The sequence below is a fragment of the Coenobita brevimanus genome, chromosome 84 (genome assembly GCF_032717465.1).
Source record: "Coenobita brevimanus isolate Jiangsu-jjx chromosome 84, ASM3271746v2, whole genome shotgun sequence".
NCBI lineage: Eukaryota > Metazoa > Arthropoda > Malacostraca > Decapoda > Coenobitidae > Coenobita > Coenobita brevimanus.
Window position 1 is genome coordinate 17,381,673 of NC_137037.1, and position 20,000 is coordinate 17,401,672.

The window sequence follows — 20,000 nt, forward strand, 5'->3', positions numbered from 1 at the left end:
TAACCTTTCGTGTGGGACTCTATCAAAAGCTTTACTAAAGTCCAGATAAATAACATCGTAAGCTTTATCGCTATCTACTGCCTTATAGACCTCCGAGTAGAATGACAACAAATTTGTGAGGCAGGATCGTCCTTGCCTGAATCCGTGCTGACTTTCGTTTATAAGATTAAATCTTTCTAAGTGTTCTCTAATCCTATTTGCCAAATTTGACTCTAACATTTTTCCTACTATTGACGTTAGACTTATCGGACGATAATTCGACGCAGCTGATTTATCACCCTTTTTAAAGATGGGCACTACGTTTGCGGTTTTCCACGCCTCTGGAACTTCTCCTGAACTTAAAGAGTCATTAAATAACGTTAAAAGTGGCTGACATAATTCTTCTTTGGTTTCTTTTATAATTTTTGCATATATATCATCCGGACCTGGCAATTTTTGAGGTTTTAACTTATTAATTTCTTTCAATGGTCCTCCTTACTAATGGTTATTTTACTAAGAATATTTTCCGTATTCTCATGGTAAATATTTCCTGCTTGAGGGACCAGGCTTAGATTTTCCTTGGTGAATACTGATATGAAATAATTATTTAGGATGGAGCACATTTCTTTATCTTCACTGGTAATGTCACCTGATTCTGTTCTGAGTGGTCCTATCCTATCTTTATTTTTCGTTCGGTACATTTGATAAAAACCCTTGGGGTTTACTTTTGATTCACTTGCAACCTTAATTTCATAACTTCTCTTTGCTTTTCTTATCTCCCTCTTTACTTCTCTATTTAAAATTGTGTACCGGTTACGTAAGTGTTCCTCTCCACGTTTTATATGTCACTTAATAAATTACCTCAAGGGAAATGTTTATTGAGGCTTGTTGAAGGGTATTACCGAAAGAACATGTAAGATATACTCCCTCAGCTCTGGGCTTGGCTCGGGGTGGGTCTAAATTAGGGAGCGTGACTGTACATTCATTATCTTCAGTAAAGCCGCTCCTTCTTGCCAGTAACCTCAAATTCACATACACGTCACCCAGTTCTTCCTTACTTCCTCCACTGAGCTTCCTACTTCCTTGTTTCAGTATTCTCTATCCCGTCTTCGTTAGCTAGCATTCCAATGAAGCATTTTCTGCATTTTTTTTCTCACAGATTTTTTTGAGTTCATTTCTTCCTAATTCATTAACGTTCTTTGTTTTTCTGTCTTTTGTTTAATTTATCTACTGCATCTTATTATTATTATTTTTTTCTTACTTTTTGAGTTTATATTCTTTCGCTTTCAGCAGCCTCTTAAAGCTTTTTCATCTAGAATTCGTTCAACATCCTTTTATATAATAACATCACGTGATCAGAGAATCCTTTCGTAACTTTAGAGATAATAAAACACACACACACACACACACACACACACACACACACACACACACACACGTGCTTCTCTCAACAAATGCATAATCAATTCCACTTTTTTCAAAGCTCAATATCCTATCACTATGGCACTAATAGCTATGAATAAATTGCATATATAAAATACGAATTACTTATTAACAACTTATTTCCCTTTCACCGTCTCTCCCCGCCTTATGAACAACATTGGGATGGTGTTCGTTTCTCTCAAGAAGTTCGTGGTAAGATGGAAACAGATCACAAAGAATGAGACGGTACAAAGCCTCCCATGTCACCTAGAAATATGTCACATTCTTCCTTGCCTCCCCAGTGAACAACGTTGGGATGATTTCCGTTCCTCCCAAGAAATTTATGGAGATCAGCGAGGATGAGGCGTGGGGCCACATCAACGTCAACGTGGCGTCGGTGGTGGCCATGACGCAGCTGGTGTTGCCCGGCATGCTGGCCAGAGGGCGCGGCGCCATCATCAATGTCGCCTCATTAGCATCCAGCTACCCAATGCCATATTTGAGCATCTCTTCCGCAACTAAGGTGGGAACAGCATCGTACGTCTTGCTGGCTGGAATTACTTAGAAAATATAATTGTCGTATGCACTGGAGCCCCCAGCATGAGACAAAGTGAGCTCAATTACCATATGAACCTCGTAAGGTAACACATGGGTAAGGATTTCATGAAGGCACAGGTTAATATTTACACAACTGTGTAGGAAATGATGCCATATCATGTCCATCAACGGTCAGTCACAATACGTTACATACGTTTCTTAGGACTACAGTAGAGAGACATCACGATCCTGCAGCAGCAGACGGCGCTGTAGTATATTGTGGCTTGATGATATGGGAGTGTAAATAGGTGAGAAATGTTGTGCTTTTGGTTATATGTATCGTCAAGTGTTTACTAAACCTAGTAAATATGATAATACTCAAGCACATTACAGTGTGTTCAGTGACCGATTTAATTTTTAAATGCCTGTAATACAGCACTGTTCAGAGACAATTTATGGCGGTAGTGGCAGATATAACAAAATGCGACATATGTTTGCTCTCACTTTCAGGCATTTGTGGATTTCTTCTCTGAATCGCTGTCTTGGGAGCTCCGTGGGTCTGGCATCACTGTGCAGACCCTCAGACCAGGCGCTGCTGTCATTACCAACATGACCAGCTACACGGAACAGATGAGTAAACCAAGTAAGCCATTTCATTTTATACTGGTAATGCTGTCTGAAGGTCAGGTGGGTTAAGGAGTCCAATGTGGCACATAAAGGATGAATTCTGAGGAAAGGCTGGGATTTATTGTTCACTTAATGCCGCTCAGGGCAGAGCAACTGGGCACTCTCGCCTTTAATGTCTGGACTAAAAAACATATTTGTCATACAGATGGATTGGTCACTCTCTCATTAATGGATGCTAATCATGTCTAATCCTCACAAGTGCTCAAAGACAGAATTCGGCAGAGTGCATAGACTTTCACCCATTCAGTTTCATAGTACAGGTTAATAGGTAGTGAAAGAATATGGGATTGCTTGGGACATCACCATACTCCAAGGTCTATCACATCCGTCATGCTGTGTTTTCCTTAGTTAAAAATCATACGTGTCTTGGTTATACACCAAGTCTGACTCTATACTTGTTATTGCTGTGGTTTAACACCGGTCTGTTTGGCCGAGCAGACCACAGGTAAACAACTTCTTCTGTGGGGGGCCGTCTACAGGTACAATACAACACATACACCGTGTACGGATCCGCCTCGCCCTTGTGGTAGACAGCTCCTCACCAGGTTTGGACCAGGGCCCTTCCCATGGCGTGGTGCAGGGAAATATGAGGACGTTTGGCTCCCACGTGAACATTGCAGCTGTTCCAACCAGAGTGCACGGCGTCACATCGTTTACCCTCGTCGTCTGGGCCGGATCTCATTGCACAGTGAAATAATGATGGCTTCTTCATTGCAGAGTTTCCTAATTAACTATCGTTCATTCACAGGCTTCTTCGTGGTCACCACCAAAACCTACGTGACCAGTGCCCTGGCCACCCTCAGCCACTCTGGTCGTACCTCGGGCTACTGGTCACATGGTCTTCAGGTACGTGTGACACTGCCCTCATACGTCACACTCTAGGGAAGTACAAATATCCGCGTCTAATGATAGGAATACTTTCCTAGACAATTAAGTTAACTGATTTAACATAAAGGGAACCCGTTACAGTGGTTTCGTTGACTCATTATTGTGGCCCCAGGTTCATGTGAAACGTGAATCCGATGGATTGTAGACTGAACTTGTCATTCTTTAGTCAGCCATCCTCCTTTTGGCGGGTAGGAAGGGAGATGTGGAACGTTTGTATAACCAGGCAGATCCACCGCCTGATAATATTGCTGCCTCCACGTGAAGGCGTCCCGCTCCGACACATACAGCTTGAGTTAAGTGGGGTTTGCTTTGGAAATCCTAAAACCAACCCAAATAAGGCTTTCAGAGCAAAGAATAACACTTATTGGAACCGCATGTATCCGTTGTTCTAATACATTTTTATGTCATTTGTTCCAGGAATTTCTTGTTGATGAGATTTTCAATCGTCGCTTCTACATGTACATGATCGAATGGATGGTTCCATCATTGGCTAAAGCAGAACTGAAGCGTGTGGCAGAACAAGCCAAGAAGAAGTAGCAGAGTGAGATGGACAACACCAATCAGAAGTGGTTGAAATGGAGTTGGAATAATGTGACTTCGTGGCAGTTTTCCTTCTGATTTTCCTTCTTTTTCAATAACTATGCCCTGGTTTGCATTTCTCTACCTCTGGGCACAGGATTTTTCTGAAGTGGCTGTCTCTATCAGCGGTTGTTACCTGTCATTGACGACACACTTCCAAGAAGGTGTTGACATCCAGTTCAATTATTCTGCCATATGGGTTGCCAAGAAAGTGGCATATGGATTGCCAAAAAAGTACATACCATGAACAAAAAAAAAAAAAAATAAATAAAAAGAACATTTGTAATACAGCTATGACAGGTTAAAAAAAAATAATGTGACATCGGTTACAACGAACCTGAAAATTTAGAAGGACGTTCCAGAAGAATGGACTGTTCAAGGTAGATGACTGAACGATTAGTTTTGCTACTTACTGTATAAATGACTGAAGAATATAACACTTTATCCAAGAAAGCATTGTTTTATATTCATGTTGAGGTTTTCTGGATAAGCATTTTTATATGTATTGAGAGAGACAGAGAGAGAGAGAGAGAGAGAGAGAGAGAGAGAGAGAGAGAGAGAGAGAGAGAGAGAGAGAGAGGAGGGGGTTATAAGAGATGAGGAAGTTGCAGAAAAGGTCATACACTAACGAGAGAGAGAGGGGGGGGGGGATAAGCTGCCGTGAGGGTGTGCGAGGTAATGTGAGGGTGTGTGGAGTAGTTTCAGATTGCACATGGATCCGTGAGATAAATGCAGGATGGATATTAGGCTGAGGTAAGGACATGTGTTTGAGGTGAAATAATCAGCCATACTCTTTCTTCCCTCTCTCTCTCTCTCTCTCTCTCTCTCTCTCTCTCTCTCTCTCCCCTACCTCATTTGATCTTCTTCTTTCCTCTTTTTTCCTTCATTTTCCCCTCTCTGCTCACCCGCCTCCTTCTTCCTAATTTTCTCCTTCTTTCCCTTAATTTTTTCCTTCTCTTTCTTCCTGCTTTTTTCTCTCCTCAGCAGCCTCCATCCCTCTCCTCACCTCCATCCAGGTTTCCTTTATTTGCAGGAATTAATTCACAGATGACCATGGAAAATAATACAGAATGGAATAATTTTGTTTTGACTGAGACGGAATACAGAAAGAGGAAAAAACAACTCGAAAGAGGACCCTCCAAATAATCAGACTTTCATTTCGGTCATTCATGAAGCTCGAAGTAGTGTGTGAAAATAGTAAAGTTTTAATCCATGGTAATATTCACTGATTTTCGTGGTAAAGCTTTGTGTGTGTATGTGTGTGTACAAAGTGCCGCAGCATCACTGGCATAGTTGCCAATTTAACGTTTTCTTCTGCTAGACATTGAAACTTTCACTTCCATTTAGCGAACATTATTTACGTCTAGTTAATATAGTTATATTGATACTGTAGCGACCTGTAGATAATTCTAGTGAAGTTCTACAAACCATAATAGGTTTTCTAGGTATTTTTTATTGGCTCTTGGTATTAAGAGACATTCTGGCGGTGTCTGAGAGCAAGTTTAGCGGTCTTTTTCAACTTGAATTTGACCCTACGGTGGGCCTCAAAGCATCATTTCCCGATAGCGTGATGTAGGGTTGGTTTCCTGGTGCGTCAGTCTCCTCAGCCGAATGGAGTTTCAGGTACAGTAGAGTAGATAAAGGAGACGCTGGGTGATGTAAAAAGATTGTGAAATAGCTAGGAAATATTTAAATCTCATTACTAGACATTGAGGCATCCGAACGGGTCTAAATAACGACAAGCAAAAGACGCTAGAATATCCTCAGGTACAAAGAACTTCGGATATAGCTAGAAATACCCTAAAAAAAAATCTTACAAACATGCCAGAGTACCGACAAAAACATAGAAGGATATGATATGTCCCTGAAATATGAAGTGAGATAGATGTTGTTTCTAAACCCGATGGCAAAAGCTATAAATTGGCTCCTCTGGTTTAACCCCTAAACCGCGGGGTTGTTTTTGCTTGAGTTGCGTGTCTCATGGGCATATTCGTTCTCCGACAGACTCTCTAAAAATATTTGCCGAAAATCAGTTATTAGTCCTAGAATATTAAAATTACATTTGCTTATGGCACATACTTTCAGCTTTCTCTTAGAATGTTTGTTGAGCCTTCGTCGAGTACCGTAGGACTTGTGGAGACCTCTGAAGTTGGGTAACGAAGTCTCCACTTTGCACTTCCCGACAACCCGTAATATGATTACCACAGCCTGATATTATCACTAGAAACTCTATTCTATGATTCTCAGATAGTTTGGAATCCATACTCCAAAAAAAAGAAAAACACTGTGAAAGCAATGAAAATTACGAGCGCGTATGACCTTCCCACTTGCGATTGTTCACCGCTTGTGTTCTGTCATTTATAATTCGTAAAAACACTCACACTTTACACTTCTATTACTATATAACACTTATATATATCTACAGTCTTTATCCATAAGTTTCCTTCATTAATAGTAGTTTATTGTCACTGAAGGCATTTAATTTCTCTTTCAGTAATATACGTAGCATTCACTTTCTCTTCCTGTATACTGCCACTGAGAGTGAATCTGTCACTTTCACTTTCACTTTTATAATTCATAGTATTCATACATGCTAGAGTGAAACTTTCACTTTCATTACTCCTAGTATATATACTCGTATTCTTATATTACTACTCATTTACATTTCTATTTACATTCTCTATTTCATTTACGTTATTTATATTTCTATTTTATTTACACTGTGTTATGCACTGTCACTTGAAGTAACTTATAAAACTATTTTCCACTGTTCACTTATATTTACATTCATTGCTTTCACTTGCTGTTTACATTATTTACTTTTCCACTTGCACTGTTTTACTCACCAGAAAGATCGTAGTCACTGTCTATCATTTTCACTGACAAATTAGCCAGTTCACGTTCCACAGAAGTCACTTAGCCCTTTACTCCTTTCCACACGAGGTTTAGTTGGGGGTAGAGGTCACAGGGCCCTTTGCATGGGGCTAAAAAGCGGCGGAATTGGACAGGCGCGAATCCAATGTGCTTTCACCTTGAAAGACGAAGGTAAACTGAATACAGTGTGGTGGCCTGCCTAGGGAGAGTGCAATGCTGCCAATGTCAGCTTGGTGACAACTGCTAAAATATAGCAATGAAATGATTGGCAGGAAATCTAGACAATACATAATAAAGTAGGTAGTTCCAGGTGAATGTAAATATACTTAGGCTTCTCCCTTCCTTTCTTATATATATTTTTATTACAAGAATAGATTATACGGCATATTTCAAGGGGAAATAAACAGCGAAAATTAGTGAACGAGTGCATGTGAGGTGTTGTCAGGTGATAATTAGCCAATTCCAGGTGTATGGCACTATCACTTACCTTATTTCTTTTTTGTGTATATTATTTGGTATAAGAATAGGGCATAGGGCTTATTTCAATGGATGAAATCAGTGGAAAGTTTCAGGGAAGATTTACTTAGTGTAACACGGCCGGACAGGCAAGAGGAAAGGGTAATAGAGGGGAGGTAGGGAGGGGAGTCAAGAACAGGGAGAAATGGCTAAATTGTCAACAATGGATGGGAGTACAGATGAGATTGGGAGTGCTGATTAGTGTTGGACATTGGCAGTACTGATAGATGATACAACCAACACTTGAAAGCCCAGGCAAATTGAAAATAACACAGAATCACAAAAGTGACACCCCACGGTATGATCCCTTGCTCCCAAGCGTCACGAAAGTGATGCCCCGCAGTTAAGGGGTTAAGGATCCCCTCACCTTCCTCGGGCTGGAATGGGTGGCCTAGTTGGTGCTGTACATCGTCCTGGATGTCGTGGTGGCGCTGCGCAAGTTCATGTAGGCGTGGTTGAGCAACAATAACTTGGCAATTAAGTACGGTGGCAAGTGGGCAGGTGAGATTGTGAACTAACCCTTGACACAGTGACACTTTTTTTTTTTTGCCTCTTTGATTCATTTTTTTTTTCTACTTCCTACGTGCAGTCAGTGTATCTAGCTTATACCTAAAAGTTGATGGATTAGATTGACCTTTCACAACCTCTCAGACCCTAGAGTTCCTTCCTAACTTGACTTAAATCATCTGAAATGGCGGAGAATATACTACAAAATTATTACGTGATATTACTGAAGCGGTTAACCTGAGATTGGAAACGTGAAAGACAAACTCCTTCTTTTTTTTAATCATCAGTGAAGTATATAATGGGTTAATAAGGAAGACTGACACTTCTACCTGGTTGCTAATTGCATTCCTTGATAGACAGATAGACAGATAGATGGACAAATAGAGATGGATAGAAGGATAGACAGATAGATAGATGGATAGATACGAGCACAATACACATGATCTTGGAGAGGAAAAAAATTGGCTTACATGAGACATCTTTAATCGTCACCTTCAAGAGGAAAAATAAAGTTCTGAGGATTCGTATAGAGATGTGCTTGGGTGAGGATGTGCAGCTTCTGTGCTCAGTGTTTGGAGACTGTGCTTGAGACAGAGTTGTTTTTTTCATAAGAGACTCGTGATGCTTGGAGGGAACTCCTTAAAATTAGGAAACTAACCTTTGACCTTTGTGTACATTAGTCCTGGGCAGCAGAGAACATAGAAACTTAGGCTGGACATTGAATTCTTGAGAGAGAGATTTGAAAGTAACCAGTGCTTCATCTAGGGGCACAAAGCTGAAATCATAAAGAAATACTGGTTTTGTAACTGTATCCACTCACAAAAGATATTATGCTCCGCCTAAGGAAAGACTTGCAGTGAATGAAATGACAGAGATTACTTTGCATCCTGGTGTCAAAAGCGAGCTAGAGAGAAACTACATATCCATGAAGACAATTTAGGATCGTCTGAGGAGTGGATAAGTATGGTCAAGGCGGATCCTATGCCAAAGAGCTGAAGTGCCATTGAGCGATGATGGAGAATATTTGGAAATAGTTGTGTTCCACATTGATCCAGGAGTTACTCCGAATATGCCTCCAGTCTGTTCATAAGACTGTGCCAAGGAAGAGAATTTTGAACAAGTGGAATGATTCACAGCCTACCACCATCAAAACTTATTCCGAGAAATTAAAAAAAATAATCTTCAGTCTTTTTTTGTATATGAGGATGACAACACACAAATCCTTAGACTCAAAGCGAGAGAGGAAATGACCTGTGACGGCACAAAAGAACAACTTTCAGGGAGTATCCATGGTCTCAGCAGAAGAGTTTGGGAATGTTTGTTATGGAGAACTGGGTTTGTTGCTTGGTGTACAGGACCTCGACACATACTCTTCAGTTAAGTCAGTTGAGATGCCTGCTAGTAGAATCCTGATCAACATCAGCCAAACTCCGTGACGAACCAGCAAATCTTCCATCTCCAGATGACATCACAAGAGTAACGAGGGAATCAAGCATCTGATAATCGAAGACCAAACTCCCTCCATGTCGAGGTACGCTAGTAGATGTGAATCCACATTTCACCGTTAAAATTCTTTCTTCACCATTCAGTGCAAGCCCCTACACTCTCATCACGCTAAGCTTTAGATTAGTCATGTGATAGATTCAGTCACACTCTTGTAGTGTAGCTTCACACCAGTTTTCTGTTGAGCCAGTCGTGTTGTGGTACAACTTTATTTTATCTTAATCAGGCTGGATTCCAGCCCATGTTGGTCATATCTTATACATCCAGGTTGATGTCCTTGCCTGCAACCTCCCTCTCCCTCCTATTCGCCCTCTTGTGTCCAAAGCAACTGTCCGGAGATTTCTTCAGGAGGTGGGCATACTGATGCTGAACGTCCTACCAGCGTCACCATCCATCACTATGATAAGTAACGTGGAGTGAAATTTACCTACGACAATCACCCACCCGCATCCTAGGATGTAATGTGGCCGTCCCTCGTATTTGCCTGGGGTACTCAAGGCCTAATGAGAATACTCAGTAGACTTTGGGCTGCTGACATGCCCTGCAAGATGTGTGGTGCTAACGCCCCCAAGGCTGCCTCATTCTCCCATCACATCTTTACTAGCTGTCGGGTCCATGTAGACTCGACCCTCTTTTGGTGCATTTCCCTCTCGACCTCGAACTCAGGGAACAGCATTGTAATGAAGCCAGGTCAAAAGTTTGTATTCTTCTTTATACTGATGAACATATTAAAGGTTACTAACCTTCACTGATATTCTTCTAATGTATTTAAACTGCTGTGGTGTGATGATATGTCTTTCTCCTTTGTGGCAGTGTACTGCCATTTTTCAAACTGTTGTGTGTGAGCAGTGGTGATGAGGTTTCGTAGCACTTCTTTCTTTACGATTTACTCTGCATATGCGCTGTGTTTTTTCGTTAGTTATCGATGCATATAATCCCGATAAAAGCCACACAAGTGACATGAAAGATAATAAATAAAGAACAATATGTTAAATAAAAGGCTAAGGAAATGGACCTAAGAAGCCTCTTCAGGGGAAAAATGAAAGGGTGTAATATGCAAATTAAATTGCTAAGGAAGTGGTGCAAAGAAGCCTCCTATGCCCTATTCGGTGTGTGTACAGTGGTGACGGGGTGCACGGACGGCATCAGGAAGGAGTACGCGAGGCAGCTGGCCAGGCGAGGCATAAACATCTTCATCGCTCGCAACATCAACAAACTCAACAACGTCAGTCAGCTCATTAGTGAGTAGCTATTTGTGTGTGTGTGTGTGTGTGTGTGTGTGTTCTTACCTAATTGTATCTTTACAGGAATGAGTCAAGCTTGTACTGTCCCGTGTCTTAAACCATATTTATCGTACATATCCTTAAATTTGTGAATTGTTTTGGCACACACTATTTCATTCAGTAGTGCATTCCACTGATCAATTGCTCTGTTTGGGAAACTGAATTTCCTTACATCTTTATCACCTCTCTTCTTATGCAGTTTTTTGCAGTGTCCGCTTGCTGATGCTTCTCCATATGTTAAGTAATCATTTATGTCTATTTTCTCCTTTCCTGATAGGCAGTTATATAGCATTATCATGTCACCTCTTTTCTTTCTCTCCTGTAGTGTTGGTAGATTCAGTTTATTTAGTTTTTCTTCGTAGCTTAGGTCCCTTAAGCTTGGTATCCATCTTGTAGCGGCCCTTTGAACTTTTTCAATCTTGTCTATATGCTTTTTGAGATGAGGACTCCAGACTACTGATGCATACTCCAGGGTTGGTCTAATGAATGATGTTATTATCCTTCTTAGCATGTCTTCATTTATGTATGTGAATGCTATTCTCATATTTGCAAGCAGTGTATACATGTTCTGTACCTTCTCGCTGATGTAGTCAGCCGGAGATAGTTTGTTATTGATAATCGCACCTAGGTCTTTCTCTCTTTCTGATGTGTATAGGGTTTTATTTCCTAACTTATAATCCCAATCAGGTCTTTTTCCACTTTCACCAAACTTGATTACATGACACTTGTCCACATTGAATTCCATTTGCCATGTACTACTCCATTCATGAAGTTTATTTAATTCTTCTTGCAGCTCTTTACAAGAGTCTGTGTTAGTAATTCTCCTTTGTATTTTTGCATCATCTGCAAACATATTCAGATAGCTCTCATTTCCAGTGTTACTGTTTATATCATTTATATACACTAAAAACATGATTGGTGCCAGCACTGAACCCTGTGGTACTCCACTAGTCACTTCTTTCCATGATGAGTAGTTTCCTCTTAGTACGTCCTCATTTCTCTTTTTATGAGAAAGTCTTGCATCCAACAAAAAAGTTTGCCTCGAATTCCTCCTTGATGGTACAGTTTCCATAAAAGTCTTTGGTGTGGTACTGTCAAAAGCTTTCTTGAAATCTAAATAGATACTGTCCACCCATCCTTCCTTTTCCTGTATTGTGTTTGTTACTCTGTCATAGTAGCTCAACAGATTAGTAACACATGATTTTCCTTTTCTGAAACCAAACTGTCTTTCTGTTATCATACTGTGTTCTTCTAGATGATTTACCCAAGCTTTTCTTATAAGTTTTTCTAATACCTTGCTTACAACACTGGTCAGTGATACTGGTCGGTAGTTGAGTGGATTTTGTCTATTTCCTTTCGTGAATAAGGGGACAATATTTGCTTTTTTCCAAATATCAGGTAGTTTACCTTGACTCAAGGATTCCTTGAAAATTAAAAATAATGGTTTACTTAACTCCTTTGCACATTACCGTAATACCCAACATGAAATTTCATCAGGACCACTTGCTTTTCCTCTGTCTAATATACTTAACTCTTCCTGTATTATTTTTTCTGCTATTTGTATATCTGGTAGTATGTGTGGACATGCGTGTTCCACATAGTCTCTCTCAAAATTTTTTTCTTCTGTAAAAACTAATTGGAAATTCTTATTTAGTGCTTCACAAATATCTTTCTCTTGTGTATAAGTGATTCCCTCGTCCGTAATGGATTGTATTATATCTTTTACTTTGGTTTTGCTTCTGATATAGCTGTAAGACAGCTTTGGTTGATCACTACTTTTATTTATTATATCCTCCTCAAACTGTTTTTGGGCTTCCCTCCTTATTCTTGTATAGTCGTTTCTTGCCTGTTTGTAATTATTATACTGTACGCCCTTTCACTATTGTGTCTTCTGTATCTATTCCACAACAGATCTCTTCTTTCTTTTGATTTTTTACATTCTGTATTGAACCATTTCTGTATTTTCTTATCTGCTTCTTTGTGCTGTGGGATGTACTTCTGGACTCCTATTTCATAAAATTCACAGAATTTTTTATATACAGCATTTAAATCTTGTCCTCTAAGCTCATTTTCCCAATCAACTTCTAAGAAATACTTCTTTAGGTCTTGATAATTTCCCTTTTTATAGTTTAGTCTCTTTTTGTAACTGTCATTGCTGTTTACTATGTCATATGCTATCCTGAAGTTATAATTTAGTACTGCATGATCGCTTTTGCCGAGTGGAGGGTGATATATTAAACTGTCAATATCATTTTCTTGTCTAGTAAATATTTGATCTAGCACTGAAGGTACATCAAGTCCTCTTTTTCTGGTGGTTTCCCTCACATGTTGCGTTAAGAAAAACTCTTGTACGAGATCCAGGAGCTTTTGGTCCCAACAGCTTTCTTGGCTATTTATATCTAGAGTATTCCAATTTATATTTGTATTGAAGTCCCCAGTTAGTATAATTCTTTCCGATTTCTCTTCCATATTATGTAGCAATGATCTTATACTCTGAATTGTAGTCTCTGCCAGGTCCTCATATTCGTCTCTTTCCCATGTGTTTGATCTGGGTGGCATGTACAAATTGGCTACAATTACTTTACCTTCAGATGTGTCGATCTCTACTGCAATCAGTTCTACTTGTGATGGTATATCTAGTTTTATGTCCTTGACTTTTAGATTTTTCTTATTTAATATTATAATTCCCCCTCCTTTTTTTAAATTTCTGTCTCTTCTCCATATATTGTATTCCTCTAAGTTTAGTATGTCATTGGATATCCTTGGTATTAATTTTGTTTCAGTTAGGCATATCATTTGTGGTTCATTTTCTCTGACATAATCAATCATCTCTAGTAATTTAGATACCATTCCATCCACATTTGAGTACATCAACTTTATCATCTTGTTTATATATTTGTCATGACATGGTTCTACTACCTTCCTCCTTTTTCTTCCATCCTGTTTGTGTACCACTATCGTACATGCAATCCTATTACTTTGTAAAAAAATTTCTTCTCCTCTTCTGATCTTCCCTCATTTTTTGTTTTTGCTTCCTCCCTTTTCTCTTTCAGTAATTCCAGTTCCTCTTGTGTTAGGCATCTTTTTATCCATACATTTTTGAACTCCTCCTTTTCCATAAGATTCTTTGAATTTTTTAATGTCTCTTCCACAGTGTTTACACTCTGGAAAGTCCCCTTTAGAGGTCTTGTCTTGCTTTTCTCGTATTTCCCTAACCTTTTGTGTTCCTCTATGTCTTTACTACAGATTTCCTCTGATACTTCTTTCAGTAAGTTCATTACATTTGTCATCTCCTTTTTGTCTCTTGTGATCTTGTTTTTAACTTCTTCCTCTTCTATACCAGTGATTAATATTGATTTGTTTATCTCTACTGAATCTCTGACTAACTTTGGATTGTTTTGGATTATTCTTTTCACCTCCTTTTTAATGTTTTTTTTCTCCACCCTTGTTTCTAAGTCTTTCTTTACTTTCACCATTTCAGGATACGTGGTTTCTACATCATTTTTGTAGCTTTGCACAGCTTCATTCACTTGTGTTATCTTCTCCTCAATATCACTGCTCTGGTCAATAAGACTGCTAACTTGCCTAATTGTCTCTGTGTCATTTTTGAACTCTTCCATAACACTCTCGTGATTGACTACTGTACTTGCCATTTCACTCATTTTCTTCCTAAGTGTATTCATTTCCACTGTTAATTCACTGATGGTTGTGTCTTTCTTACTGGCCTCCCTTCCTAGTGTGTGTGTGTGTGTATGTGTGTGTGTGTGTGTGTGTGTGTGTGTGTGTGTGTGCTATATCCCTAAGACGGCTCCACAAAAGAGGTTGGTTACCTATGGTCATCGGGTCTGCTCGTCCAGACAGACCAAGGTAACTTGATTGGGTGAACCTAACAGCACGTGTAGCTATGAAATGAGCATTCTACCAAGCAGTGCATTGTTAGCTGGGTAAACAAGGAAGTGTTTCCACAAAGTCAACTGGTAATAAAGTATGAGGCCTAAATATTCAGCCATGGCGAAAGATCAGATGGAACTTAATTTGAATAGAATATCTTTTTAGCTAAACTGAAAGCTATTAATGCCTCTCTTGCAATGGCATAGTAAGACGAAGCCCCATCAACCTTTCCCGGGATCCACATCTGCTCTGACATGTTATTTTCCACTAGAGGAACAGTCGCCAGGTGTGGAGACTGAGATTGTACAGGTGGACTTCAGCCACGGCAGAGATGTGTACCCGAAGATTGTTGCCCACCTCACGGAGAAAGATATTGGCATTCTGGATAATTATTTCTACTGTAATGCAGTCTACTGAATTCTAACATTAGTAACACACTGTTTTCTTTTTATTTTATACCAAAATTCATATTGTTATTTCTAGTCGGCTATACTGAGTTTTTCAATTGCAGACTTTCTTTACAACTCACTCAGTACTTCAAGGCTTCACACTGGCATCTATAGCCGCCAATATTACTCTCTTCTGTTGCAGTGAACAGTGTCGGTGTTGCTCTTTATCTACCCAAAAAGTTCATGGATGTAAGTGAAGAGGATATATGGAATCACGACAATATCACAGTGGCGTCGGCGGTGGCCATGACACGGCTGGTGTTGGCCAAGATGGTGGCCAGGGGTCGGGGGTCCATCATCAACATTGCCTTCGTTACCTCTTCCTGTCCAGGACCGTATCTTGGAATCTGTTCCTCGTCCAAGGTGGGGTCGAGAAGACAATTCAGCTTTTTTTTATACTGCTCCGCTCATTTATGCAACATGCAACACAGACTATCAATATCACTAGGATGTAGTAGCAAAATGTAACATAAAAGGACAGTATTTACAGGCTGTGGCTATAACTGTTTCATCTTTGGTTTTCATTTTTTTTTCTTTTTTGGTGTTCGTGTACTTTTTCTCCGAGTCCTTGTCCGTGGAATGTGGAGGTACTGGCATCACCGTGCAGACCATCAGGCCGTCATACATCTCAACTAACATGACCAACTTGACTCACTACACATCCAAAACCAGTGGGTCATCATCTAATCCTCTCTTCGTTACTCGTATGTAGTATGGATAATTTTCTGTGCTAATAACTTATATTAATCAATAATACTCATGCAGGAAAATATTGAAAGCCATCCAGAATCTATAAACTATATATAAAAAAAAAGGAAGCAATCGTCGAATTAAGGGTGGTTTCAGTATACAGTTTAAATGAAACGTTTGAGTCCACTAACATTCTCGGCTGAAAATATTTGCCTTCTTTTGGCATTAAGTTATATCCAATCTTTTGAAGAGTCTCATAAAGTTGTTAGGCTCCAGACTTGTTTTTAAAGACAGATGTGTAATTGTTAAATAATATTGAATGAATAAAAAGATACACGAGCGTGACATATATGTAAAATATTAGGATGAACTTTTGATTCAAGTTATGCCAAGAGAATTATGGTCATCAGAGATCAGTCCTGCAGGTGTTACTTATCTCAAAAACAAATATTTTAAATGCAAGTTTTCGTTGACGATGCTGACGGCCCTCCAGATGTTACATATATAGTTAGAAAGATAAATAGATAGATAGATAGATAGACAGATAGATAGACTGACAGATATACATGAATAGTGGGTGCTTGGTGATGATACTGATACCCCCATAGATGGTCCCATGTCACAGTGATTATTCTAAGATAAAAGACGGAAAGAAAGCTTTAAGTTGATGTATTAACTCGGGGACACCGGGTTGTTGTAGTATGAGATGGTGGGATTCTTTGGACTGGTTGATATTCTGGCATGAGGGAGAGTTAATTTGTGCCTCTGAACTCATAACTATCATAATCTTTCATTTAACCACAGCTTCTGAGTTTAAGTTGTGAGAGTGGCCCAAGGTCCCTCAGATGAAAACATAGAGCTGTAGAGTTTGATGTCCCCCACATACTGGCACGTTCCATCCACCTCGACGTTTGTGTCCAGTGGCCTTCCCACCCTTGGCCACTCTGGACGTACCACGGGTTTCTGGCCACACGGCATCCTGGTAACTTTCTGTACACTTCTCACTTTATCTTGGCCTAAAATTGTCATCTCTCAATCTTGAATGCTGAGTTGTAGCAATATATTAGCACTAGAATGTGATTCGAGTCACGAAGAAGTCTTGTGGAAAGGATACAGAGCCCTAGTATTGCCTTTTACTGTCACTGAGTAAAATAAACTGGAAAAGGGCGAAAATCTGTACCAAGTTAAGGTAAACGAAAAACAGTGTAATATATGCAGATGGATAAAGCAAACAAATTCTTAGTCTTTTCCGTACGCACACCACAAAATATGATTGCAATGTATTCTTAGCTTTTTCCGTATAATTGTATGTATATAACACACCATTTAGAAAGTGTCAGTGAAGACAGATAATACTCTTCTTTAGGCATTTGTCGTGAACCATATCTTCCAACGATGGCTTACGATGTGGATGGCGGACTTGTGGCATTGCGTCATACTGAAGAAGTGCAACAAGCAACAGTATCACTCTGTTACCTCTGTTATCTACTGAAGAAGAGCAACGAGCAGCAGTAGCACGCTGGTACCTCTGCTATCTACTGAAGAAGAACAACAAGCAACAGTAGGACTCTGTCACCACTACTACCTACTGAAAAAGGGCGACAAGCAAAAGCAGCACCTATTAACTCCACTACATGCTGAAAAAGAGCAACAAACAGCAACGGCACTGTCATCAAAACTACTGCTTATTGTTCTAGTTACTGTTAATGTTATTGTTGTTCCTATTGCTGCTGCTTTTTATATTGTGGCCACAGGCTCCTCTGAACGTGAACCCGGTGGACTGCAGACTAAAGTTACCCTTCCCCTGCGGTCCACTACATCTCTTTTCGGGAGACACGGATGGGATCTTCATATAACCGAACTGAATTTTCATATCTAAGGTCAATCTTAAATTAATTTTTTATTTTTTACACAACAGTTATTCGAGACAATTATTCGTGTTTGCAACAAAAATCACTTTTTACGGTAAGTACAATTTTCTTTTTACTATACGCTTATTACATTAACTTGGCCAAATTTTCCTCATTCTCTTTCTGCTTGTTTCGCTTGATTTGAGAGGAGAGCGGAAGATATTAGGCTACCATGGCTTTTCATCCTTTTTCACAGAGTTTCTTCGTGACTGGCATCATACACTATTCTAGTGCTAATCTATTTTTACAGCTGACCATTTAAGATGGATAGATATCAGTTTTAGGCCAAGTTATAGTAAGATAAGTATAGTTAGTTTTTATATATGGTGTAACTTTTTTTCTTTGCATCCTAAATACAGAATTCATTGTAATTACTTTCTCACTCCCACACAAAATACAGCATTATTTTCAATAGGTTTCTTTTTTATGTCCATCAGTTTTAACATTTTTTATGTTGTGCCTCTTTGCAAGCAGATAAAAAATGGTTGGTTATGCTACAGGGTAAAAGATAAAATTATGTGTGTGTGTGTGTGTGTGTGTGTGTGTGTGTGTGTGTGTGTGTGTGTGTGTGTGTGTGTGTGTGTGTGTGTGTGTGTGTGTGTGTGTGTGTGTGTGTGTGTGTGTGTGTGTGAGGGACTGGGTGGCTGGATGTGTGCCAACATCAATGCATTAATTTGTTTCTCAAAGTCCGGGGATTCATAAGATTCAGTTTATGCATGTGACGCTGTTTAATAACATGCCCATCCATTGTTGCTGACATTTTATTATTTTTGTGTCCTAAATATTTGATTATTTTCTAGCACAGTTTTAGTAAACTATCATAATTGTTAGCGCACCCTGCTAAAAACTATTGTCTATCATAGTTCATAGTTTTTTATTTTTTATTTTTTATTTTTATTTAAGGGGTCGATTTTCTTACCGCGTTACAGGAAGCCATGTCTGACTCTCTGGCTAATTATCAGAAACAGGAATAATATGAGTTTCAATTCCCTTTGTAGCTGTAGTAAGATAGACATAAAAAGTGACGCAGTGATTATACAAGTGTGTGTGTGTGTGTGTGTGTGTGTGTGTGTGTGTGTGTGTGTGTGTACACAGAGAGATACATAAGTACATAGGTAGAATGGTATAAACTACCAAATCACACATATATGTAAGAAGTGTGTGGAGAAAGATCAAGTTACAGCTCAGATAAGCTCATGATTGTTGTGGGCGGTCCTTCTTGCCTTGTCATGCTGAGATGCAAGGATATTGCGCCAGTTACTGAGTGCACAGACTGGTGGACGGTCAGTTGTGGTGCAGCGTCAGTGTCCTCGGCAAGTATGGAGCTTCAGGATGTTCTCACCTTCCTCGGGCTGGTGTGGGTGGCCAGGTGGGTGCTGTACATCGTGCTGGACGTCGTGGCGGCGTTGCGCAAGTTTGTGTTGGCGCGGCTGAGCAACAACAACTTGCCTATCAAGTATGGTGGCAAATGGGCAGGTGGGTCCTGCTCAGGATATAATAATAATAATAATAATAATAATATGATTGGATGATGGATGGATGGATAGATAATTAGGATAAGGAAATAACCATTGGCAAGCAACGTTGGGTCTGGTTAGTACTTGGATGGGTGACCGCCTGGGAACACCAGATGCTGTTGGCATCCCTACGTCAAGTGGGGTTGGTGGAGGATTAGTGCCCCTCCCTGTAAAACAATTAACTCTAAGCCATTGGCCACCCCATTTGGGATACATGGCGTCTGGCAATGGATGGATGGATGGAATTTCAGTAACTCACCACCTGACAAGGTATGGCTAGATCTGGTGATTTCAACGCCCTTTATATGGTGAGCACTTCGAAGTGAAGAGCTGGTGTAGTTGGGCCTTCCTAGAAGAGTAAGAAACGCATTGGGTGAAAGAGAGAGCAACAAAATCCTTTCATAGCAAAAATGGCGGAGCCCAAACTACTATCGATGAACCTCCGGGGATTCTCAGAAACTACTTGCCTAAATGGGCCCAGAGTCGTTTCAGACCTGCTCCCCGACCTTGGCTATTTCCACAAACATTTCAAGTCTGTACCTTTAGCAGTTTCTGAAAATCCACGAATACATTATTTTTAAATAATTTTGAATGTAACAGGAAAACCAGCACTGGGAACTGGATGATACTGAGTCATATATAGCCACTACCTAGGGGACTCAGATGGACAAGTATGATGGCCATAGCTTTGAAATTGAGCGAATACGAGCAATTTACGTCTTCGTAAGGAATGATAATAATGACAATAACAATAATAATAACAACAAC

The 20,000-nt window shown here is 39.8% G+C and overlaps 2 protein-coding genes and 1 pseudogene across 2 annotated transcripts in view; all 3 read left to right on the forward strand.

Moving 5' to 3' along the window:
- Positions 1–4,050, forward strand: part of LOC145410074 (inactive hydroxysteroid dehydrogenase-like protein 1) — an 8,811-nt gene extending 4,761 nt beyond the window's left edge. Inside the window, exons 4-7 of the mRNA XM_080280285.1 lie at positions 1,704–1,924; positions 2,449–2,581; positions 3,374–3,471; positions 3,931–4,050. Of these exons, the coding sequence (XP_080136411.1) occupies positions 1,704–1,924; positions 2,449–2,581; positions 3,374–3,471; positions 3,931–4,050 (572 nt within the window). The remainder of the gene's footprint in view (positions 1–1,703; positions 1,925–2,448; positions 2,582–3,373; positions 3,472–3,930) is intronic.
- Positions 4,051–9,278: 5,228 nt separating this feature from the next.
- On the forward strand, positions 9,279–16,654 carry LOC145410075 (hydroxysteroid dehydrogenase-like protein 1). Its single transcript, XM_080280286.1, has 5 exons — positions 9,279–9,390; positions 10,614–10,733; positions 14,938–15,066; positions 15,258–15,478; positions 16,610–16,654. The coding sequence occupies exons 1-5, from the start codon at positions 9,279–9,281 to the stop codon at positions 16,652–16,654; spliced, it is 627 nt and encodes a 208-aa protein (XP_080136412.1).
- A 2,380-nt stretch (positions 16,655–19,034) lies between these two features.
- LOC145410076 (inactive hydroxysteroid dehydrogenase-like protein 1) overlaps positions 19,035–20,000 on the forward strand; it is a 6,307-nt pseudogene continuing 5,341 nt past the window's right edge.